This window comes from Alligator mississippiensis, chromosome 1 (genome assembly GCF_030867095.1).
Source record: "Alligator mississippiensis isolate rAllMis1 chromosome 1, rAllMis1, whole genome shotgun sequence".
NCBI classification, from domain to species: Eukaryota; Metazoa; Chordata; order Crocodylia; family Alligatoridae; genus Alligator; species Alligator mississippiensis.
The window spans coordinates 320,163,313-320,189,418 of NC_081824.1; the positions used below are offsets into that span (position 1 = coordinate 320,163,313).

The 26,106-nt window shown below is 39.5% G+C and overlaps 1 protein-coding gene across 7 annotated transcripts in view; it reads right to left on the reverse strand.

Moving 5' to 3' along the window:
- Window positions 1-820: 820 nt before the first annotated feature.
- The window catches only part of CDKL5 (cyclin dependent kinase like 5), a 231,113-nt gene continuing 205,827 nt past the window's right edge, over window positions 821-26,106 (reverse strand). For 5 of the 7 annotated variants that reach the window (XM_014608233.3, XM_006272645.4, XM_014608232.3 and 2 more), the window contains 4 exons: window positions 15,637-15,739; window positions 10,776-10,898; window positions 9,523-9,642; window positions 821-8,628 (listed from right to left, as the gene is read on the reverse strand). In XM_014608233.3, the coding sequence (XP_014463719.1) occupies window positions 8,245-8,628; window positions 9,523-9,642; window positions 10,776-10,898; window positions 15,637-15,739 (730 nt within the window). In that variant the 3' untranslated portion in view covers window positions 821-8,244. The remainder of the gene's footprint in view (window positions 8,629-9,522; window positions 9,643-10,775; window positions 10,899-15,636; window positions 15,740-26,106) is intronic. The other 2 variants (XR_002092672.2, XM_006272644.4) reach the window with 2 other exon arrangements.

The following is a 26,106-nucleotide window of genomic DNA, read 5'->3' on the forward strand; positions in this document are numbered from 1 at the left end:
TGGTAAGAGGTATGGTCTACCTTGAAGTCCCTTGGCTAAGAATTTTCAGGGAGAGAAGTGCAACCCAGCACCTCACAACAGGCAGCTGTCAGGGTCAAGCAACAGGCATTTTTACTGAGGCACATGCCAGAGTTTTTCACAATCCAGACAATCTGGATTAATGCCCCCGACCTTGGTGGCAGAAAGAAAAGCTAGATTTAAGTTGACACGTTACATGGAATTCAACGCTTGTGTCTTAAATGCTTTGGCACATGTACAAGCTATGATTTTTGCCCTTTCATGTGCTGCAAATGCATGTCTGTTTGCATGAGTGGGATTTCCCAACGTTTTAAAAGTCTTTCTTGTGCATTAAACTAAAACGTCTTGGATATAGTTTAGCTTGGCTCACCGGGAATTAAAGCATTGCGTCCATGGATTCATTGCATGCAAACACAAAGGCACTCCAAGATGTGTAATGAGGCTCTTTGTCCACCAGATGGCGCTGTGACTTTTTTGTAGTTCAGTCCTTTGAATTGCTTTTGCTTTCGAATTGCTTCGTCTGTTTCTTTTTTTCTTGTGTGGTTTGCTAACTCCATGCTTCCAAAGCTGCACAGCAGGGCATGGGCACAGGGTGGGTGGGGGCCCCGGGCGTCCCACTCTCCTCTGGCACCAGCCAGGGACCTGGCTTAATTAATTTGAAAACCTAGTCCGTGTAAACACAGATGTGACACTCCAAAATAAACAAGTCTAAATTTTCTAAACTTATTTAATTTAATGAGGATTAAAACCCGTGGTGTGTACAGGCGCCCTTTGTGAGTAACATCAAGTCAAACAACCTCAGTTTTCTAGTGCAAAACCTGCATTTTATTAAAGACATATTTTGGAAGGCCCATTCAAAAATACATTGTGCTCAGTAAAAATTAACCATTTCCATGCTGATAATTAAGGTTACCACAGGATTTTTTTTCTCTTTTATATTTACAGCAACAATAGAAATTGTACAGAAGTTAAGAATGGAATACATGCCCGAAAAAAAGTTGATAAGGTGTACCAACAACATGATACAAAGAATAGTATATAAACACTTTACAAATGGTTTATTAACTTGTGTGAAGAATTCTGTAAATATTCAACACATTTTAAAATCAATGTATTCAAGGATTAAACAGGTTAACATCACATCACATCCCTTCCACAATAGAAAGCATGGTAGGTTTAAAATGTTGTGCATTTTAGAATTTCTAAGAGCAGCTAATGAAATTGGGTAATTTTTTACCAATAAATTTGGAAGTTTGGAAAACTACCTCCACAATCTGTTACTTTTGGTATAGCCAGCTCTGGCAAAAGGGAAAACACTATCAAGGTCTCCAAACCCAGATCTTTTCTCCTTCCCTTCTCCTTTTTAACCACATAATTCATTGTTTGACAGTGGAGATCTAAGCAGTCTTGAATGATTTGCCTAATAGATTAAACAGAATTGAAAAAAAACTTTCAATGGATTATTCTATACAATTACACTTTCAGGGAGGATTTTAGTTCATTATCTCTGTTCCACATTATCCAAATTTATAGGTCAGAAATTACTCCTTTGGATCAGACGTATCCTCCAATATGATGAAAACACCAGGATACCCTTACTAATGAACAATATGCACTATCAAAAAACAAGCAAAAGAAAAAAACTGCTGTGGGGGACATAGCAATCTGAATACAGCCTATGCTTTAGCTTTGTACTAAACGGCAATCAACTCTCTCTGCTACCCAACTTATATTCCAAAAGCTCATACCAAGGGCTTCATATACAACCAGAGATTTGCAGAAATTTATATTTTCCATATTGTGGATATGCTTTAGCTTGTTCTAACCAGAAATTGCATGGAATCTGTTACTGTGACCTACCATTCCCAGGCCTGTACACTACATTGCTGAGGCTTTCCTCAAACTAGACAAGGAACAATTCCCTGTAAAAACTGCGCTGCTTCTAGAATAAAATTCAAACAAAAACGTCATAGAGAATGATTGTGGGGAAAGGGGAGGGGCAAAAGGAGGTAAGATCTCTCCCTTGGATGGAATGAAAAATTTAGAATGAAGAAAATCCTGAGCAAGTCTAAGGATAGCTGTCTCTGAGTAGAACAGCACACAGGGTGGAGTAATAGATAAGGCCTCTGTCTCCCTGATAATCAGCACTAGAGCAATAGCAAAGAACAAGGCAACTTCAATATTTGAAAACTATAAGGAAATAAATGGAGAATACAATGGGAAGACTGCAAAGCAGTGCAAAGGATGGCAAGATTCTGAGGGAAACTGAGCTGATTTAGAAGCACATCCAGATGAAGGCCTGTAGAAATTCTGACTAGGCTCTTAATAGCACCTAATTCTCCTGTCCTAAAAAAGTATAAGATGGAATCCTTTAGAGGTCTTCTCTTGGAAAAGTTGTAGAATGGGAAGTCAGTGATAAACTGAGGGCAAACAAAGTGAACCTTGACCACTTCATGAGAGAGAGGAGGTAGATCGACTATTAGAGAGGACAGGAGAGGTCCATAAACCATGTCCCTCATCTCTTAGCCTTTACGCTATCAACCCTATGGTCAAGTCCAGTGGGCCAAGACACAAAGTCTTATTTATCTGGCTGTATATTTTGATTTACATTTTACAGAATGATTGGAAAGCAGCAACACAGTACATTGATTTAATGGAGGGAGAGCATCCAAACCGACACTGTACAGAGAGGGTTGATTTTAAAACAAATCTTGCGCATCCCACATTTTGTCATTGTTTCAAAGAGCCCCCTTGCTCCAACTAACTGAACAAACACAAGGATACCCTTACTAATGAACAAGAGCCATTCAACAACAGATAAATGATAACTTACTCTATCAGTCTTGCCTCTGCTATTTCACACAGTACCCGTTTAAAGGAGGCCACTGGGGCAAAAGATTTTCTACCAAGAGATAGTCTTCCCAAACAAAAGTAGATATTCCCCTTTGACTAATTTTTTTAAATCAGCACTTTACTTACAATTCTTCCTGTCATTTTGGGTCCTAAATAAAGAGTGAAAACACCTGCAGTTCTCTCATAGCATCTGAATCAGAACTTTGCAGGTCATCGCCAGGCTGAAGTGCCTTTGGCAAGATGCGCCATTACTTTTTTGGCACTAGAAAGAAAAAAAAAGGGAACTAGCTTCTCTTAGAAACATCCAGGCTATGTTGTATTAAAAGTGTTTATTCAAATTGCTTCCAAAATATAAGAAAGGCTTGAAAGAAGTTAAATGGCTTTTCTCCTTATTTACTACAAATCCCAGTTTATGAAGCAATCAACATTATGACACAAATAGGGACACGCTGGAAGAGGAAAGGCACCTGTTCCAAGAATAGTAACCTGATTTGAAGGAGATTTATAAATGGTTAATGGGGTACTTTACCCTTAATATCTCCTGTGCCTTAACGTTTTGCTGGGCCTATTTACATGAACTGTACAGCAGCAAAGCTGCGAAGTGTACCAAGTGGTCCCATTTTTGATGTATACTGTACATCAATTGACACAGAAGAAATTAGATTTTCACAATCCCCACAAACTTTGTGATGCATTGTTATGGCTTTTCAAAATATTCCTTCTGGGACCATCCAATTTGGATTCAAAATATTATTACAGCTCTACTCTAATAAGCACAGTTACAATATTTATATAATCAATGGGATGTACATAAGTTCAAAGTTTGCCTCAGTCACATGATCTTTTAAGAACCTGAACAACTGTAACTTGAATAGGAACCCAAAGCACTTTCTGGCTGGTAGTCACTCTTAAAAGCATGCCCATTCTGTCTTAGGTAAGGCCAGAGATGACAACAATATATCCACCATTAACATAACCACAGTAACCCTACAACAAGGAAGGTCTAAAACACTGCAAATTACTTAGGGTAAATGGCAAGTTTTTTATGGCTAAAACTAGCAGAAAATTAAAATAATGCTTATAAAGATTTCTGAGGAAAATAAAAATCTGATCTTTATTTTGTGACTTTCTAAACTACCTTGGATTGATCCTCCGCAGACACCCAACTGGCACAAATTGTAGTGATGCTTCAAGCATCTTCAATAGTACTGATCCAGAACATCAACTTGTAACCTACCTTTGCTCCAGGAAACCTGCCTGACGGAGAGAAAGACAAGAAATCTAAAATTATCTGAAGACAAATTGCAAGTATAGAAATGTGAGGCCCGCCTAAGCTTAGTTCTGGAAATGTAGTAGTTTGTAAACAGGCATTGCAGTGCAGTGACATTAGCACCCATGGGTGCATATACACATGCTCTGACATGTTCCAGTTAGATTAATCGAGGCTGCTGGCGTGTCCTAATGAGAATGCTACCACGTGCTGCAGCGTCACATATTCACTATCTTGCATTTCAAAATGGTGGCAGAGGCACTTTAACTAGAACTTGATGAATGAACTTTAGTTAAAGACCCCTGTTTTGAAGCGCAGGACGCTGAATACCTGTGACGCTGCGGCACTTGAATTACAGCAACTGTCCAGGAGCCTCTCTAATTAAAAGGCCCCTCCTCCACCCCAGAGCATGTGTATAGACACCCCATATGTTCAGATCGTACACCTAAGTCTGATTTGACACAAGAAATCAGAGTCTGAAGTTGGTCCTGAGCTCTGTTACTGGGAAGGTTTACCAAGGACGTAGGCGGACCTTACCGGAGCAGGGAGTGTTATCTTCTCAAGCAATCAGCATTGCCTATTGCTCAGACAGAGAAAATCCCATTTGCCCAGAATGGCTCACTTTTTTTGTCTGAAATGAAAATAAAACATAACTCCTGTAATTCTTTCATCATCACCACGATCAAGATTGGCAACAAGACTGGGCATCTAGTCAAGCAAATTTTAATGACAGTCTGTGAGGATATTTTATAGCCAGGTACAGAATATAATTTTAATTAAGATGCAATTAAAGAGCCTATATTTCCGTTTCCAAGAGCCAACTAAATCCTACAAACTCACAGGCAAACTGAGGCAGCCTGAGATGAACAAACCACCTTAATTATCTTTTTGAAAATTCATTTCTTTTATGTTCACATTAGTACACTATCATAAGGCAAAACAGACTGCTGAGGAAAAGAAAGCTTACTCTTTAAGTTATCTGCTTTATCCTTAGTCAATCTACAGAATATATATATAATACAACAAAATTAGACCAAGAGACCTCAGTAAGGAGAAAGGCTCACATTGAAAAATAGTTTCCTCTATGATACATTTCTCTTTTTTGGTGAGCTAGAGAAGTTCAAAAATCCTAGGAAGTTTCCTTTTTAAGTGTTAGTAAAATTACATGAGCAATACACTAAAGGCTGGGAATTCAGACCCAGTTGAAAATATGAGAACATTTATTCTGACATCAGCTGCCTAATGAGAAGTTCATCATCCCTTCAAATAGACTGAAGAGAAATACATACAGTCAACTCAATTTACTGTTCAGTTTTATCAAGGTTTGTTGACGTTTCTAAAGAGGAAAATGCAGTGTAGGGTGGCAAGAGCTTCATGTTTTTGGACCCTCAATTATTTTCTATGCCTCCTGGCTCAAACTTGAATCTGTAATAAGCATTTTAAACAGTTGAAGGTGCAATCAGTAATCACTCTTATTTAGCTCAGTGGATGCTGAGGGAAAATCTGCTGGAAGTTTTAATTCCTGCCATGAATCAGAATGACCATAATGACCAATCATCCAAGCATGAAGCTCCTACCAGCTAAGTAAGAAGTCTTCTAGAGACAAAACGCAAGTGCTGTATTATTCAATGAAAAAGGAAAGAACGTGAAGGACAAACTAGCCAAATCTGAACACTACCAGTCTTGCAGACATTCATACGGTACTGCTTAGAGCCCCATTCTCAAACTAACGCCAAAGTTTTTGTAGGGGAATTCTGGGATATTAGTCAGCTCATACTGGAGAGCAGAGGTAACCCAACTGTAGTGAACTGGTGGATACAGAAAGACTTCTCTTTGAAACGGTTACAATCAGTATATTATAAATCAAATAGCTACAATGATAATCAATTAAGAACAACCTCAGATGCTCTCTCAGATGTCCACTGTGCCCATCCAAACATAAAGCACCCTTTCACTGGTATATTTTACATAATATATAATGTTTCCCTATATTATATATCATATGAAAAAACATGTGGACATTTCTTACAGCAATAGAGGAACAAAGAATTCTTGTTTTACTGTCCGCTAGTCAGAATTACCAACTGTTTTTGTCCTATGAAAAGCTGAAATACCATACTTCTCACTGAACTCTATATTTTGCAAGTGTTGATGCCAATTGTATTGTAGTATGGTCTGAGGATGCTGGTATGATTGGGAGGTATGGAACTTAATGTCCTTCTGCACTGCTAATGAAGGAGGAGCTAGCTGGCTACATCTGCATCTATTTCTGTGGTTGGAATATCAAATTCATGTTTAGACTAGTCTCTTTTTGGAAAGGACAGAATACTTGTAAGCACAATTATTACAATGACAACTCACAAAAACTGAACTACACTTCAGAGTAATGTAAGAGGTGAAGTGCTGAGTTCAAGTATAGGTATTGTTCTGACACTACAGGCAAGATTCTCCTTTCACTTGAGCCAAATTTACACTAGTTCAACTTTGACTACTTGGGAATTACTGCTGATCTACCCCAGTGTAAGAGAGGGGAACCAGACCCTGCATTTTTATGCATAAAATCCTTCGTTTTAAAGGCAGCTCTTTGAATTGCCATGAACCTCAAATCTAATATTTTGTAGAAATGGAAACCAACTGTGAACAGGAATGTTCTGGTAGTGAGACTCCAAAGAGAAATTAAGCTGCCTGGCAACCTTCCTTCTTCTCCATCTGAATATCATTGTTTTACTAGCTTTAAGTATATCCTGAAACCAAAAAAAAGTGCAAGTGTATTTTAAATTTAAGTACAATATTTATCTTTCTAGTTAAACACACTTTTAAACAAAATGTAAAATATATGTATGCAAAAAAGCTTATACCATGATCTGCAATGCCATGCTATGTGTACGTCACAATTTTGGCATTTCACTTGCAACTCATGCTATATTTCTTTGGTCTTCACCCCTACAATTATGTGGAAGAGCATCTGCTTTAGCTTGTGGTCAAGGGGCACCTTCTCAGATGTGTTATTAGAACTTTATGGTTTTGATGCAGATGCATAATTCCCGTCACACTAATGGGAAAGCAAAGTGCACACTTAGGGGAGAATATACCGCATTTAGATTACTGTATAGTTCTGTAGTCTCTTACATCTAGCCATTACGTCCAACAAGTAGCCTATAATAAAATTTGGAACTGAGTGTTCTATTTTGTTTGCTACCGACAATAATGCCTATAATACTGCGCTCTAATAGCGGAGCAAGAGTCATACTGTTACAGTCACACATATCCACATTCAACTTCCTTTTATTAGAAGTATAATACTGCACTTTATATCACAAATGTATAAAAATATGGCAGATAGTGTCATAACAATACTTTTCTTTTAAATGAGTATATTTAAAAAACAGACAGTTATTTACCATTTATATATATTTATGTATAGAATAAAATACTCCTGATGCAATATATAAATGTTACTGTTAGTTCTTTTGTTTTTTTTAATAGAAACTACTGTAGCTGTTGCACTGCTTCACAATGTTTCAAACAGCTCAAAATAACTTTACATTGGAACATAAAAGATATGATTATAACAGTACAATATTGGTTCATCATAAATAAATATTACAAATTCTATCAAATATGGAAGTTTAAAAAACAAATTTAAGACATACAATTCAACTTTAAACCCTTAACAGGGATACACTTATATCACATAAACCCCACTGTTTTAACTAGGCAGCAAAATATGTAGTAAGGGCATAGGTCTAGACACTATTTTTTTTCACCCTATAAGTGCCAATGCATACCTAAACTTCTCCAGCTTTGAAACAGAGATGTGCACTAAGCTGGAATGTAAATGAGAGAAAATGGCAATACATTTCTTCTCCCTGAATTGCACACTCTGTCTATCATCGAATGAGATTTCTGATGATTGATAATTAATAATTCAACTTGTTTTACTGTATGATCCCTGACTAGCAATGTGGTGCCAAACAGGCTAGCTCCACATGTACATATTGCACACCTTTATAAAGCTGAAAATGCAGTCTTACCATCACCAGCACCACCACGACACCCCTACTCAAGTTTCCACGTGGATTGGCATATTTTCTGGAGTACCATTACAAGGCCGTCTCTTTTAAATCATTCAGATTTGGCATTCGTGATCGGCTTGTTCGGTTATACGTGTGTCCATTCTGTCCACTCTTCGAAGGCAGCTGATCGGTATAAGGTGTTCCCTCGTTAGTGCTCCTGTTCACAGGGGAGACATGCCATGTTGGTTCCATTTGACCTGGTATCTGGAGTGTCGGTCTGCCTTTTGACTGGGACTCCTGCCGGACGTTGCTGCTGCTGGAAGTCTGACTCATGGGATGAATTCGCACTTCAGAAAAAGTAGCTTTGGCTGGCTGACTAGGCAAGGGCTGGAAGCGGGGCTCCGGAGGAACAGGATGATTTGAAGAGGAAGAGAGATGTAATAGCTTTCGAAGGGATTTTAAAGGTTGGCTCTGAAAGATAGAGGAAACCACTTGGTTGGTCTTATGCCTTATTGTTATACCAGCAGTCTACTGCAAAACTTTCTCAGTCATATCTTAAAAAGAACAATTTGAACTTTGAAAAACATCAGGATTTGTCACTTTTACTACTTGTTAATCCTGAATATTTCATTTCAATCCACTGACCAGTTTGTGCACAGTGACAGATAGAAAAGGCCTGGCACAGTGACAGATAGAAAAGGCCTGGCAATTATAATTACTGTGTATTATGCAGTCTAAGAAGATTAATTGACTACAAGAGAAAATGGTTTGGCTTCCCATTTTTTTTAAACACGACAGTTGCAACAGAAATTTTCTATCTTTTTTTCAGATCTCTAAGATTTTTGTTTAAAAGCATTGTTAATACAAAAACATTACTGTCGCATACCACACCATTTCAGGGGAAGCTCTACCTTGGAACTCCCCAAAAAGTCGTGTCTGGTCTCTCTCTCCTGGAAGGACTCAACCCATATAACCCTTTTTATCACAGTTATGAAGACTACTGCAGCTGTTTCCTTCATCTTGGATTAAGTTGCTTTTGTTACCAGTCCTACTGGCACTTCCCTGAATCAGTGGCTGTCCTGAATTGGAAGGTATATGTGTGTGAAGAGCTGGGGAGAGGAAGAGCTGTGGTATTTTGCCAGATGGTAATTATACTGCGTGAATTGTGGTACACTGTTTTTCTGCCTCTCACATGTCCCTTGCCTCCCAAAGAATTATACAGGACTGTAGCTACAAGACCCCTCTTTAAATTCAATGAGAAATGAGGAGGGGTCATTCAAAAGCAATTCTTCTATTCACTACAGGAAGAAACTGTTAAGGCACACCACTGATAACAGGGTGAAGGTAGTTGATATTATCCCTTACATGAGTTTGGATTTCTGCCATCTTCTCAGGATGCCAATCCTTCTGCCGGCTGACCTGGTGATTAGAAGAGTGAATGGCTTTTTGTAATGCCAAAAGATCCTGACCATCACTGCTTGGCATCTGCAACATAATAATAAATGAGGATTTCAGTAAGTTCTTAAGAGAAGTAACAACCATTTTCCCCCAGTTAATTATATAATGCAGGAGAAGCCCACTAGTGCAGCTGTATTGCAATGCCTTTTTTTCCCCCGCAGTAAGAACAGTATTTGTGGATATCATGCAGATTTACTCTAACCTCAACCCTTAAAGCATACACATGCTGTTAGTGAGTTGCTGTAAGAGAGAGCAGTTGAATAAGCCTATGAAAAGAATTGCTGCGCCTTATCCTCATTTCAATAGCATTCCATACTGCAATTAAGATCATGGGCCACTTCTATAAAGACAGAATTTGCCCTGGATGAATAAAGATCAAAACTGTGTTTAAATGGATACCCGAGTGATTTTGGTGCTACAGATGTGGGAAAACCAATTGTCCCTGTTGTCACAAAATTCAAGTTCAACATATTGTTCTCTATATATTGTTCCGTGTATATGTACGTTTACATACAGAGACCTATCCTTAAATGTATTCATTTAAGTAGCTGTTTATTTAAAGCTATTTATTTATGTCCTAAAATAAAGGGAATTAACCCCTCATTCCACCACTTTTTTGTGAGGAGATAATTAAAACAAAATTCAGAAATAATCTGCAGTAATTTAAAATAGAGTAATACTAAAATTTAGGACAAAGAAAAACACAGAATAATGTAAAATAAATGCTGACTTGTTAGCAAGCTTGCTGGTACAATATTTGATTGATTATATTTGAATACAAATCCGTAAAAAAAAAATTCGAAATATTTAAAAACCAAATTACATTAATCTGCTGTACAAACAGAATGAGGAGGTCACTCTAATTTTAAGCACCACTTATTTTAGAAGGTCTCTCCTTTGATTTTAGTTCCAGGCTTTCACTGTCTTGTAATAACTAGATATACTGTTTTAAGTGCATCACATACTAGTCAATCACGATTTTTTTTTAGCTTTAATCCATTTAGGACTGCTGTTTTAAGTTGAATTTATGGAACTGGCCCAAGATACTTAACTGGCATGAAAAGAAAGTGACCCAATGAAAATAAAATACATGCTGTTGTAGTCAGTAAAACAAGTTTACTGGAGCGTTTTTCAATGCTACTGTACTTAAAAATCGGTACCATGGGTAGAGTGACTACAGGAAGCTTTTTCAAAGAAGAACTATGCTTTAAATGATTCTTTGAATTAAAAAGAGGAAAGAGGGATTTCTTGATGCTTGGATTCTCGCCGTTGGTGGATTCTGTCTGCAATATAAGATACAAAAACTAAATGCATAAATAGTGTTTCAGTTCAAGAGATCTGTCCTTGGCAAATTCATGCATAAATGTACTTCTAAATATCAACAGTAAGTAGTGGCAATTCCACTGCTTGCTTCAGGGCAAGATCAAGTTGACTGCTAATCTGAATGAGTAAATGGAGATGGAAGAAATTCTATGTATTACTGAACATCTGTGTGTGTACAGAATGTAAAAACATTAACAAATGTGTTTATTGATCTTCCGAATGATCCTCCATTAGGCCTGGAGGGCATTGCACTGATTTCAGTGGACCTTGGGATCAGTTCCATAACTGTGGCAGTGATTTGCACTAGATGCATTTGTATAATCTGTTAAATTGCATGCATTTTTATTTTCTAAAAATACCATTCCTAAAATCAACATGTTTTAAGCAAGTAGTTTATCACTATCTAAAAAAAGTATCTTAGTATTTCTGACTTTACTGGAAAAAAATGGGCTTCAAGATTAATTTGGCTTAGCTTTGGGGTGTGGAGGAAACACTTAAACTGTGTTTACGGTTGCATGTGATTTTCCATGCTACTATAATCAGTGGTCGTAGAAATGGGTACCCATTAAAAACAATGAGCAGTTAATTGTCCAAATCACAAACAGAAATGCCTCTCTCAGTGGAAATGTGTAAAATGTGAAGTATTATTCTGCTTGCCAAAAGAAAACTAGGCCATGTTGTATTTTGGAATGTGTAATATGAATTAACAGAAGAAAAGAAATACTGGTCAAATGGACAGTTTTTATATAGCTATCTCAAATTGTAGCCTTCAGCTAGAATCTCTGGGTACAGACACATATAACATTTGAAACATTTCAAAAAACTAGTGTACAAATGTACAGGTGGGATAAAACGCTCCCAAGAGTGACAAAAACATACCTAGAGGGACCATATACTATTTTGAATTGTTCTGTTCCATCTTCCTCCAGGCATCCCAAAATACATTGCTCTCCTAACTCCCATGGTTTCCCCACAACCTGGCTGCTGCTGTCTTTCCCAACCATGCTCACAAGCTCCCATTGCCAAGCACATTCTTTACCCCCAGTACTGGGGGACTTTATACCCCTACTCCAGGACCCAGGTTTCCTGCTCTCCAGCCTCCAATAGCAGAATACCCTTCCATGTCTGGACTTCTGGTTCTGACCGAATGCAAGGATGGGGCCTCCGGCCTCCCAGTTTTAACAGGGAGTGCTCTAGAAGAGCAGGGGTGGAAGGGACAGGCTCACTGACTTCAGCTCCAGCCCCTCTGGGAGACTGCGCCACTACATGCGGTAGAAAGATTTTGCCAGTCAACCAGTATGACAGGGGGCTGTATGTCCATCTGTTGTTGAAACAATTTTTAACATTTGGTTAAATGTTTCAAAGACCATTATATTTTGAAACGTTTAAAAGGTTCTGTCTTTATCCTTAGAAAGTTAAAGAAAGACTGATTCACTAATTTTCTTGTTTCTCTGAACTTGTTTGGTCAGATTTTATGTTCTTATTTGTGGATCATTAAACTTTAAAGGAAACAAAATGGTCATCAGGAATGGTGCCCACCTGTAACCAGAGTTCTCAAAGTACACTGTTTCTTTAGATCCACAGCCTTGGAATATGTACCATAATGCTGGGAAACCTGGGATCATCTGAAACGCAGTGACTACTGAGACTGCACAAAAACCCTCACATGGATCAAAATGGTTGGTGCTAGATCATATAAGAAATCATGACTCCAATCATCCTCAGTTCCTTTCTGCTACAGCAAGTAAGAACTCCAAACAGAGGAAAAGAAGAATGGGTAACCATGGCTTGGGAGAGGAGAGAGAATACATCTAAGAAATCTCCAGGAACAGGCAGAAGGCTTCATTACTCCATCAGGAATTGCATCTCGAGAACACAACTACACAAGAATGTTCATCTTTTGTACGAGGAAAGCTTAGGACAACCACAGATTGCTAGAAGATGTGAAACTGGGATTTTCTAGAAGGTGTTCTCAACCAGATTTGAGACATCCTTTGCTATCACTATTTATGGGAGATCTTAGGGAAAACTGAGTATTACCAAAGTGCATTACAAGATCAACAGTAACCAGCAGGTCAGGTATCGTCAGTCCTGATGAAGATGGTGATTTCCTAATGGCATACGTAATAGCTGATTTTGGTCTTTCCAAGGCCTGGTCTGTAATTAGGTGTAGATGAGCCTGGCTCAAAGGAAATAAGTGTAATGACATTTCATGAGACCTGGGAGCTTCAGAAAATACTGGATTTGCCTTGATGACATATCATTAGAAGCAACATTTTTTTGACTGTCTATAAAGTAATCTTGTGCAGTAGTTACCACTATGGCATTAACATTTCTATTATAGACACGTATCTCTGAGTGGACATGAAAGTAGACTTCTCATTTATTCCAAACCCTAGATTCCTGAACAGGAAGCAGAGGTTCTTTGTAGAACTGGGCCTTGAAGAGCTAGTTATCCAAATATAGTAAACAGGAACATCTGATGGTTTTAGGTGGGCTCCCTCAACTGAGATATTTAAGGAACAGTATCTGAACCAAAAAAGGAGCACTTAATACTGAGTATTGTTCTCCTAAAACAATTCCTAAGCTAAATCCTATTAGAGATATAGAAGAATGAACTGTAAGAGATCCTGACAAAACAAGGAAGATGTTCCATTGTGTTAAACAGGATCCTACAGTGATTTCACTGTCTCTTGGAGCAAAAAGGCACAATAGCTTTGGCACAAAGGTACAAGGGACCTAACAGAGCCAAAAGTGAATGCTGACACTGGAATTAGATAGCCTGGTGCTTACCTCTGTTGGATCCAAAGACCCCACTGGTATCAACAGGTTCCTAGCTGTTCCTGTTCCTGTTATGGTTCTTAAGACACTGACTCCCTCTGCTTAACCCAACTATATCCGTGCCACTTAAGGGTGGAGAAGAGTGGAAGTGATGACTTTTTTTTAGAGAGGTATCTTGTGGACCCATGTGCTTTAACCTTTTTGGTAGTGTTAGATCAATGCACTAGTGGCTTATTTTTTGCTTTGAATGCTTTAGTTTTGAAGTGCAATATGATTCAGAGGGTAGGTCAACCATGTCTGGATGGTTTGAACCACTGCAAATTCAACTTCATTTTGGCAAATACCCTTTCCTTAGAGATCAGTATACTGGTATACTCAACCATATTGGACATGTGGGGCATTTTTACACTTACTGTGGGATGCGGTGCCGGGCGCTTTAATTAGCAAGCCACACTAATTAAAAGCGCCCATGCATCACATGTATAAGCATCCTTGCACTGAAAAAATGGCAGCAGGGTGCTTTGAAATAAAGCTGATTGAATGTGTTTTATTTCAAAGCACCCTGCCACCATTTTTTCAGCGTCAGTTTCCGTGCTCCAGCAGACGTGATTAATCGAGTCTGTTCTGACATGCTGGATTTCCAGTGCATCACAGAAGGCTCCACCCATGGGTATATTAGCCCATGGATATGGCCAAAATGGTTGGTATATGAAAAATGTATAGATATATATAGATATCGTCAGTGGTATACATTCAGTCTTCAGAAATATAGTGATCTGATTTATAACATTTAAGTGTTTTTACAGAGCTTGTCTTGGCGAGTGAGGTGGGCTGTACATTCCTAGTCCATGTAATTCTGAAGAAAAGCTTAGCAAATTTGAAGGTAATCTTGACTTCCTTAAGCCTGCAGGCAGAGATTTGCCAAATAACATCAGAATTAATTTAACAAATGTATAGTCTTTTTCTCTGATGCTATGCAAAATAATGAAACCGTATTATATCCCTTTAGCATAGGCATGTAACAATTCCTAGCTAGACAAACAGACAACCTGTATAAAAGCATGTCCATTCCATGCTCTTGCTTGGGAAAGTTACAAGCATTAAAAGAAGGTGTTCACAGTGGGAGGGCCCCAAAAACAGAAGTTGAGAGTCTGGTATCACAGTAGGGATCTCTTTCCATTACTAATTCACGGCTGCTGAAAGGTTCCGGACTGGAAAGAAAACAGACTGCTCCTACTTTCTTCAGCAGCTGAAGAGAACTATATGCATTTATAAGACATCTATAAGCCAAAAGGTGATATTAAAAAAAATAAAAGATGTATGAAGAACTATCAAGGAACCCCATCAGACCTCACCCGCCCCCACTTCTTTCCTGGCACGAAGGTGCATAAAACAGGATGGAGGGTCTCAGCACAGCACTGCTCTGGACCCTGTTGAGAAGAGAGCTCCTCCTTTATTCCTCTCTTCCTATTAATTTCAGTTGTTAAATTTTCCAGATAGCAGCTGTAGGGTAGACTATTCAACTCCAGGGTCACAGAATTATGTACTTGTTACACTGGGATAGTAGCACCATCTGCTATAAAAAAATCTGCTGTAAAACCCCTTTAAACCCTTCACCAAAAGTGTCACTGAAGTGTCACAGAATTCTGTGCATCCCAGATGAAAGCAAACATACGAGTGTAGAATGGTTTAGCCAGTAGGGGAAATAATATCTGAATGCATGAATTGGTAAACCTTGAACAGGAAAAGAAGCTCACTTCCACATAATGAAAGCAAGTTAAAATAATGAAGAAATACACAGAGGTACATCCATGTATAATGAAGCAGTACATAACTGATCTAATGCATTACACAGTGGCAGCTTTAAAACAGTGGAAAAATACATAATAGTATGCTTCAGAAATTGCATATACTTACAGTTTGAGATTTCTTCTTCTTCTTTTTTATTGACCTGAAAAAGCCTTGCTTTTCTTTCTCCTTGAGTTGCTCTGAATGACTGTTAACATTTTCAGGACTTTTCCTAAATATGAAAAAATTAGGGTAAGATGGAATATTTTGGATTTTATGTTGTCACATTTAATCCTTGGATTTTATGTTAAAGAATACATTTTATTTCCCTAAAGCAAAGGTATTCAAAATATTTTTTTCATTTTTGTTCATGGATTAACATACAACTAAAGAATAAACTATTCTTATGAAATGAAAAGCTAAGAACCTTTGTTAGCGTGGAATGCTTAATCAAAAACAACTGCCAGGCATATAGGGAGAAGGCAATCTTGCACATTTGCCCTGGCTTTTTACTTGGTGTTCTATATTCAAACCAAAATAACATAGAAGATGCTAAAGAAAAAGAAAAATAATCTGAAAATATATATAAGAAATTATGCATGGATTAGATTGATAATTTCATCCCATATAAAGTATTTGAAAGCTCACTTGACCGTTTTTTGTGGATGAATCTTCTCTCTACATCATGTACTACAGTGCTAGCAAGGAAAGATGGCTCCAGAGACCTGAATGATTGTAAAGACTAAATTTTACATTTACCTAAATTTTTATTTTTGAGAAGGCTGTCCAAAGCTCTGACCTAGAGCTGATCAATAAAAAAAATCACCTTAGTTTAAAGTATATGCATTAAAATTCTGTATGTATAAACAGGGGAGTACTGACTTGGTGTAGGGGGCAATTTTACCTTTGTATACAGCTTTGGGGAAACTGATATTTGAATACAGTTCTGGTGTTCCCTGTATTAAAAATGAATTTGGAAAACTGAAGAGGATGCACTAAAATCACAAAAACAATTCAAGGTGTTGAAAAAATGTTTTGTAGGAAGAAACTTAAAGAGCTCAATCTTATTAGCATGTCAAAAAGAATATTTAGCATCTCTAAATATTGTTTGCAGTGTATAAGGATCTTCACAGGAAGAAAATTCTGGGAAATAAAGGGCTTTTAATCTCGTGGAAAAGGCATAACAAGACTTTGGGGAGAACAGTTCAAACCAAATGCATAGTTTTAACAGTGGGGTGATTAGCCATTGGAAAACCCAAGGAGACCAGTGGATTCTCTCCCTCCCTCTCTCTCTCTCTCTCTCTGTCTTATCTGAAAATTGGATGCTTTTCTGGAAGATTATTTAGTCAAAATAAGTTATTTGGGTCTATATAGGGTAAATAGCTGACACTTAGTGGCCTGCGACTAGATGAGCTTGTGGTCCTTTCTGGCTTAAATTCTGTGATATTATAAAAACAATTATACTTTTTATTCTTCATATGGATGGAAAGGCTGTTACATCTCCATACATCCAGTATATTAAGAGTTTAACTCCATTCCCCAATACATTAAATTTACAATATGAAAAAAATAGCCTGAGATCCTAAAATGAATATATGAAACATCTGAAATGTTTTAACAAATTTCACGTGTTCAAAAAGAGAATTTTTGGAGGAGCTGCTGCAGGTTTCTTATGCATAGGAAAAAAAGAGAGAAGTTTCCATAAGGTAGCTTACTGGAACATGCATCTAAATTGAAAAAAAGATTCCTTCCAGATTTCAGCAATATGATTTTCATTATAAAAATCACAACGCTATAATTAGCTGCTTCAAAAAGTCACTAGTATAGGATTTAATGACTAGATTTTTATGCAAATTTAAAAGACATCAGTTTACTAGAGATTCCCAATTCCATCCAGCTACAGCTGCAATAAGGCAATCTTTTAATTATTCACTGATTTATACAGCATGGAGAAAGCCCAAGAGGAAAAACGGATGACAGCTTTCCAGATGCCTTCCACTCACAGAACTGATTTAACACAGACTAAATACACACTCAATTATTGACAAAAATGACAGGCTTAGATAGTTTTATCTTTCCTAATTTGTTAGGGCTAAATCCAAGGCACACACTAAATCTAAGTAACCAGGCTTTGCATGGAGTGTAACACAAATGGGAATGAGGACACCCCCACTCCATTCAGTATGCACCTACTACTGGGGGAAGATTTGGGACTACTGGCTATTTGCTGGTCCACATATTTTGGGATTTAAAAAACAAAAACAAAATAATAACCCTCCCTGACCCAGAGCAAATCACAAACTGCATGGCAATGTCCCTATGCAGTAACCACTTTTCTGACCCACTCCTGTGTGTGAAACAAGAGTCACTATTTTAAAAATAGCCATTACCTTAAAAAAAAAAGGATTGGACATTTTTTGCACCATTTTTTCTGGAGACACCCAAGTCTTCAGCATTGTGGTTCCTTTCTTGATCCACTGCATCTGAGTCTTACTATTTTGACCTGTAGCACCAGAATGAACTGTTCTGTGAAACTCAGTCCCTTGCTTCTCTCTCTGAGGTCATAGTGACCATAAAGAGGAAGAAACTGAGGCCCAGAAGGAGTACTAGGTACCCACGCTCTCCTTTCCCAACTTGTACTCATCCCAGTGCAGCTGATTAGATTTGGTTACCAACCTCTCCCACTCCTACTGCAACGTTGTTGTTCAGCTTTGCCCTTGAAGAGTGGCTGGCATAAAACCCGCACTCATTATATGGTGGGTGTGAATGTAAACAATGTTACAGCAATAACTTTTGCAGCAAAGATTTTGGACCGATTAAAAATGGAACAGACTATTCTCATTAATGAGCTAAAACACTGGGATGTTTCAAGCATCCCTAAAGAAATTATTAAGACTTAGACAACCTAAGGAAAAAAAAAAGAGGATTATCTTGGTAAATATGCACCAGGCACTCCGTATTTTCCAGTTGCTGCAGTGTTGGTGTTTCTGAAAGTCTCAGCTTGAAGGCATTACCTCTGACACATGCTTGCAGCTCTCATAGTTGCAGGAAAAAAAACCCTTTAAAATTGTGATCTTATCAAATCCTTCCTCATAAACCAGAAGGCAAATACCTCCCCCCCCACCATTTTATTAAAATCTAACGATTTCTGAAAGCTTAGGTTGATAATGTTTCAGCTTTACATGCTTGCAGAAGAGATAGGTATAGAGATAAAGATTTTAAACTGGGTGACTAAATAACCAGACTCTGCTTCTTGCATGCAGGGAAGGCACAGCCAGTGAGTTGCAATGGACATGGTACAGCACGTATGCGAGTGCTAGCAGGGGAACATACAGCTTGTGCGCAGAAAGTAAACACAACAAAGGTCCTCAATAGTATTTCATAGCACTAGCAGCCCTGCTGTATGAATGCTGCCATTGGCAGTGGGTGCTGAGAGATCACATACCATTCCTTCTTGGAGACAATTCCTGCAGGCTTGTTTTCTTAGTTTCCTCATCCATCCTAGCTAGGGACAGACATTCAAAAAGCCTGAGCTCAAGTTGATTCAATCTTTGCAGGTTAGTCTAACCTGGAACCAATTTGGAGGTGGATAGACATTCCCTTTTCATTCCAGAAATGCAGGCACATGCCTATAGTGGCTCAGACTAGAAGCCGGGGGGGCGCTAGAGCAGCCCTCCATCCCTTTTACAGTGCTGAATTGAGGGAGGTGGGGGCATGGCCAGGCCCTGGCAGAATGCTCTGATTAAGGAGGGGTATAAACCCCCACCCTGCCTGCACTGTCCCAGGGTTTTTCCCACTTGCTGCTCAAGGGTTGGGAGTGTTGTCTGACCCCAGCCCCAGGCTAGCACTCTAAGGCAAAGTGTGTCTGTGCGCGTGTGGAGGCGGGGGGAGGGCGGGTGCTGCTGTGCATGCATCTGTTGGTGATACTGAGCTTTTCAATCTCCCTCTCCCTGTCTGCAAAGCTGATAGGGCTGCAAACCAGCAGGGGGGCTGATAAAAACCACAGTGTTATCAGCCTCTCAGCAAAACAAAGCCTCTATCATTAGTTCAAGCTCTTCTTAAACAGGTTTTTCCAAGGAAGGAATGGAGGGACATTACCAGCTGCCCTGGTAATTAGCTCCACAAAGCCCTAAGTGGTCACTGTTCTGTCTGCCTGTCTCAGTGAAACTGGAGAGACAGACACCTCTCAGCATTAGCTAGTGTACCACATGCCTAGGGCTCATGGAGCTGGAGTCCATGCTGTGGGAGATGGGAGGGAAGAAGGAAGGGGGGAGCGCCCCTGCTTGAGCAGCGAGGGAAGCCAGGCAGATCTCGCTGTGCCTTCTGTCTCCCCTCCAGCTCTGGCTAGGGAGGAGAGGGGCAGGGCCAGCCTGTTTTCTGGAGCAGAGAGCACAGCTTAGCCCAGCTCAGCTGCAAAGCATCTGGGGTGCTGGCAGACTCTGGTTTAACTTAAACCAGGAAGGGGTCTGGGACAGACATTGCATAAACTGGTTTGACCCAAATCAGTTAAGTCTGATAAACCTGGTTGAATGTAGTATCTCAAACCAGTTTCAGCCATTTTGAAACTGGTTTATGTGCATGTTCTATTACAGGTTTAAACCAGTGTCTGATTACTTAAACTGGTGTATGTGTAATGTCTGTCCCTAGCCCCTGACTTCAGTAGGCATGCTGGCTCAGAGACTCTGCTTAACCAGTACTACTCCCCACTCCATCCCAACACAGTCTCACATTTGTAAGAGCTAGCCTTTATGAAAGAGATCTTTAAGATCTTTGTGAAAGAGTCTTTGGGAAATGGTTGCTTCTCATGAATACCAGATTTTGGTACAGCAACAAAAAAACATAGAAAACTAGGGGTGGAAGGGACCTGAGGAGGCCATCTAGTTTCACACTCGCACACACACACAGTCACCCATACACATAGGCAGAAATGTCCCTGTGGAAATCATCCCAGACGTACAGTAAAAGCAGAGTAGAGTTGCACCTTATAGACTAACTAAATTAGAGATGCATAAGCTTTTGTAAGCAAAAGCTCACTTGGTCAGATGCTATGGAAGTAATATGTTGCAGATGTTGAAAAAACAAAACAGAACAAAACAAAACGGTACTTTACTTTGAACTTGGCGTGCTCCGATCCCAAGCCCAGAGCATGCCCAGAACAGGCAGTGTCTTAGTTGGACTTGGCTTGCCTAATGTCTGTATAGATCAGGAGCCTTAGTGGGGCTTTTTTGGGGACTTTTATCTAATAGCTGAGTGGCTACTCATTCAGCTATTAGATAAAAGTGCAAAAAAGCCTCGCTGAAGCACCTGATCTATAAAGATGCTGCAGAGCTGGGTTGAAGTAATATGCTGCTTCTTCCGGTAAAACATTTTTTGGTTTTGGTTTTTTAATGTCTGCAAGCAGGGAGGATTTCTATTTGGAATAAAGAGGGATTTCAATATACTATACAGATGTATAATAGGGAAAGATAGGAGGCAAAGCTTCAAGCACCATTCATCAAGTCTGGGAAAGAAGCAGTCTAATTTAAATTAGAACAATTGATGTAGTTTAACCTAATTATATTAATGACTTTGACTACTTGAAGAGGTAGTTTGCTCTAGACTGATAACTACCAAGAGAAGATAGCAGAGGGAGAAGCGAGAAGCAAATTATAGGACGTTAAAAAAAAAGTCAAATTATACATTTTTCTTCTTAGACTCCTCTGGAAGGTATTGCGTGGGTTTTCCTTTAAGGACAAGGATGGTGAAGTCAGAGATGGAATGGATGATTTGTGACGTGTTCTTGCCCTGGTGATAGGATAATTCTGTTCTTTATCATGTTTCTATGGGAGTTCATGCTGGAGTGTACTGGTTGTTTGGTTGAAACCAAATTATGACCACCAAATGAACCAAACACTAAAACCAGGGGATTTAACAGAAAGCAAAAGAACTGCCTGCCCAGAAGAGCAACCCATCTATTTACTCCTCTGTGAAATATGAAACATCATAACCAGAAGGAAATATGACTTCATTCTACTTACCAAACAACTGCGACGTAAACAGACTATTCCAACTTTTCTCTCAGACTAATCGGCGTATAAAATTAACTGTTCCAAACAGATTTTACCACACCTTCAACTCTCCAATGAAATATGAACTTTCATTTCTACCAAGGAGAACTTTTACAAACTTTTCTCCAATGCCTGATGAAGGGCGTTTGTGCCCGAAAGCTTGTGATTAAATTATTTTTTTTGCAAAAATCTAGTTGGTCTAATAAAAGATATCACCTACCACGAGTCCTGATTGCATTTTCCTCTAAACCAATACAGCTACAGCCTGGATACCTGACACACTCATAACAAAATTTACCTTTCATTTCTCCCATTGCCAGCTTTCCTTTGCTCCTTAGGTGATAACTGCCAAGTTCCCTTTCAAGTGGAAAAATGTATTAACATACTTGAGTTAAACTAACCAGAGTGTTGTAGCTTATATTTAGTTCGGACTGTGACTGCTTCAATCCCAGAGCTGATGAAAAGTCCTGGAATCCCCAAAATCCTTTGCTATATAACTTCCTGCCATAAAAGTTGGTCCAATAAAAGACAGTACCTCACCTCACTAATCTTATTTCTCTCCTACCCCTGGACCATTCTGGCCATGACAACAGTGCTGTTACTTGTGGGTAGTAGTTAATTTTTAGAGTAAATACTGATTTTAGGTCAGCTTTTTAAAATAGCTTATAAAGTTACACAAAATGAAGGCAAGAAAACATTTGAAACAAGTGAACTACTTTAAGCAGTTATATTTGGACAGCATTGGGGTGAAGTTGTAGCTGTCATGGGGCAGAAAATGTGAGAAGCAAGGATTTTTGTGGATGATATCTTTTTTTGGTGGGGGGCAACTGCATGGTTGCAGGGAGAGATTTAGACAAGCTTTCAGGTATAAGGCACTGTTTTTGTGGTTGACCTTTATTTAAGAATAGGATTTCCTTCTCCCCATGTTGTCATTTTATTTATTTATTTATTTAAAAACTCTAGGCTTGTTGACTTTCACATGCAAAGCTAAAATCATAGAATTAATTTTAGTATAATACTGCCAAGTTATGAATCATTGGAAGAACAAGCAAGCTAACTGACAGTCATACATCTTGTGGCTCCACTGGCTGTCATTACAATAAGTATGTGGCATGCAAGAAAAACAGTAAGGTCCTGGCCTCAATAAGTAAATCATTTATTACAAAAACAGAAGCAGCATGCCGTTAACCATTAAACCTTGTGTGTGTGGCTGGTTGAGTTTTCCCCAAACTACTATTATGTTTGCTTCTCTAGGTTTATTTCCACATGGCAGTGTTTGCAGGAGTTTAGAAAGCTCTATTTGTAACGATCACAAAGGGCCCCTTTTCTCTCTCCCTCAGTATATTTTTGATTCCTTTGTCTCCTTTTTAATGGGCCGCCTAACAGGGCATGACAACATTCCAATGGATTAGAGATCAAAGATCAACATTTATCCACATCTGCAAATCTTTAGATATGTTAACGGTGGAAACAGAGCACATAAAGAAGAGACCAGCTAAAACTCCTCTTTCCTTATTTTGATCTTGAATCAAACATTAATAAGTGGAAAAAGGGATGAGAGGTGGGCACTGGCTGTATGGGTGTGCAGGCTCAAGATATTTGGGAGGAGATGAAAAAAAACCCAACCTTTCCCTCCCCTCCCCCAGGCAAATACAATAGGGTAGGGATAAACAACCTTTTCCAGCTGCAGGCTGGAACAACCCACCCCAGGTTGGAAGCAGCAGGAAGGCAGATGCTAGGACTCTGCCATTGCTGATGCTCATCTCCTTGGCAGCACAGGAAAAGGACCCACAGAAGGTGCCTCCCCCTACTAAATGCTGCTGAAGCCCTGTGCCTGTTGGCCAGATGCAAAAGCTGGATGCAAGCGTTCTACAGGCCACATCTGACCTGCAGGCCATAGGTTACCAATCCCTGCAGCAGGCTATGCATATACAAGTGGCTTATGCAAGAGATACCAAAGGGGAATATATACTATCATCAGGAGGTGTGAGCAACATGAAGTTATACAGAACAGATTCCAAGAGCCAGATCCTTAGCAAACATAAGTGGCTCTAGTTCACCTGAAGTTTTGAGTTTGCAATTTCTTGCATATTTTTAGTTAAACTCCAGAAGGGTAAAAGAATTCTGTCTGTCATCAGTCCAGCTACTGTGTGACTGCAGAATGGCATAGATCAGGGGTCAGGAACATATAATATAAGGTCCACAGAGCCAAAGGGCTATTAAAGACCTGTGCCCAAGTCTACAAGCTGGAAGGAACGCCTGTGCTGTTGCCACTTCTTCCCATCTTTCCCCCCAACCTACCCTTAACTCAAGGCTGCCACGCAGGTGCAGCTTCCAGCTGCTGGAGAGCTGTGCTGGGTATGGGTTGCTTTTAACTGCACCCATGCTACAGCTGGATAACAAAGAGGTGGAGAGAAGTGGCAGCAGTATGAATATTGCTCCTAGCTGTCTGGCCCTAGTGTACTTGGCCTCTGGCTGGAAGCTGCATTCACATCCCAGCTGGAGCAAAAAGGGAGAAGTGGCACTAATGCAGGCACAGCTCTTAGCTGCCTGGCCCTGGCGTGGGTGTAGGAAAAGCTCTCCTGCTGCTAATGTGCTGCTGAAGTCACTGAGCCTATGTTGGACTGGAGTCAGGTTGTTCCAGCTTGTGGCTTGACAAAGTTGCCAGCTCCTGGTGTAGATACCCACATGCTGGCTTAGCTATTAGTAACAGTCTAGCTGCAGCAGCACAGGGCTCCATACAAGCTAACTGCTGATATTTACTCTGTTTCCTGGGCAGGATTTGTAGCCTGAACTGAGCTCCCTTGCAGCTAGACCACTACCTAGATCTCCTTTGGCTAATTTAAAGCTAGTTTGGGTAAGTCTACTTTCACTTCAGTATTGCCAAGAGCCTCTGGGTCTATGAAACTCATGGCAGAAGTCAATAAGCCACTGACACCCTACAATCCTGGTCTGAATTCTTTGAAGTGGAAAAAACCACCCATGGTATATATCTATTTTTGCAAAAAAGTATAGCAAAGAATACAGCAGATGTGACCAGATATTTGGTATAGGGACACAAATCCTCTGTGAGCAGGATAAGCATTAAAATGGACATGAAGATATCACTAACTGAAGTTCCTCACAAGCCCCCAAACATCTATTACCTTGCCACTGCAGATGCTTGTAACTGCTAGAGGACAATTCAGTATAACCTGATGCTCCCCCTGAAGAGATACTTAGGACCATAGCTGTGTAGGAGTAATTCGGGTCAAAATTGTGGTGCACAAATGGAGATACAGAGGGAAACTTCCTTATTACCTGCCTAATGTGGGTCTGGCTCAGAGCAGGGCAACTACAAGCAGAGAGAAACACCTTTCAAGATTAAAAAAAAAAGCGTAGCATTCTCATTCCCAGAGAACTAGGTGAAATAGGTCAAAATACCTACTTTTATAACTGGAGGAGGAAACTGAAGGATAAAAGTCCGAGGATATTAGAAGAACCCAAGAATTTAGAGCAATGTGCACTGACTGGTAAACAGAAAAAGTACAAATCAGGCTGCCTGAATGCAGAGATAATCTAGTCATTTAAGAGTAAATCCTAATGACAATAGACAAGTTGAGCAGCATAACGTCTTTATTTTAAAGAGGCAGGACAGCGAGGACAGGCTGGAGAGATGCACACAAGGACAACGGATCGTCAGTGACAATTAAAGTCAAACAAACATTTGCAAATTCCTTGACAGAAGAAAGAGGCAACAAAACACAGTAAGGTGAGGAAGAAGCAAAACATTTTACAGCAGTTCCAATCCAGGTGCATTACAGGTCGTTCATAACTTGAGATGAACTGTGACATACCAATTATGCATGCAAGCAGAACATTAAATATTTACTCCATCAAGAAAGCTATGTAAGCAAAGTCACGTTCCATTAAAGCAGAATGATTAACATTCTCATGAACAACTGCACAATTTTTCCCATTAAAAGTTATGCAGAGAAATTTACGTAGAGAAAGAGACCCTCTATAGCAGTGGAAGTAAACCTGATTAAGCTGCACTTGTGCACACTACAATTTTGCAACGTTACCAAGCCATTGCTAGGACAATTCACATCACTGGAGATGGGCAGGAGACAGCTTTCTATGCTGCAAAGCAAACTTTTCCAGATTTAAAAAATGTAGTGTAATGGGAGGAAACCAGGCTAGGCCCTTTCCAATTTTTTTTCCTGAAAATTCTGGCCAGAACAGGAGGGAGACAGGGAAGTAGGGAAAGCTTAGGAACAAATATCAGGGGAGCAGAATTCTTGGTGGTTAGGCCACTGCCATTCTCCCTTATCTCATAACTGGTTACTCTGGCATGGCTGTTTTTCAGTCTCTTTTGCAGGTGCTGATCCACTCTGTATAAAATATTGAAACATGAACTGGAGCAGAGGCTTAAATCTGGGTCTCTCATATCATAGGCAAGTGCCCTAACCACTGTGCTATGGTCAATCTTTCCTTCTGGCCCAATAATTATTTATACAGTGGAATAGCTGCCAGAGGGGTAGTAGCGGTAGGGGTTGAGAGAGAGACACAA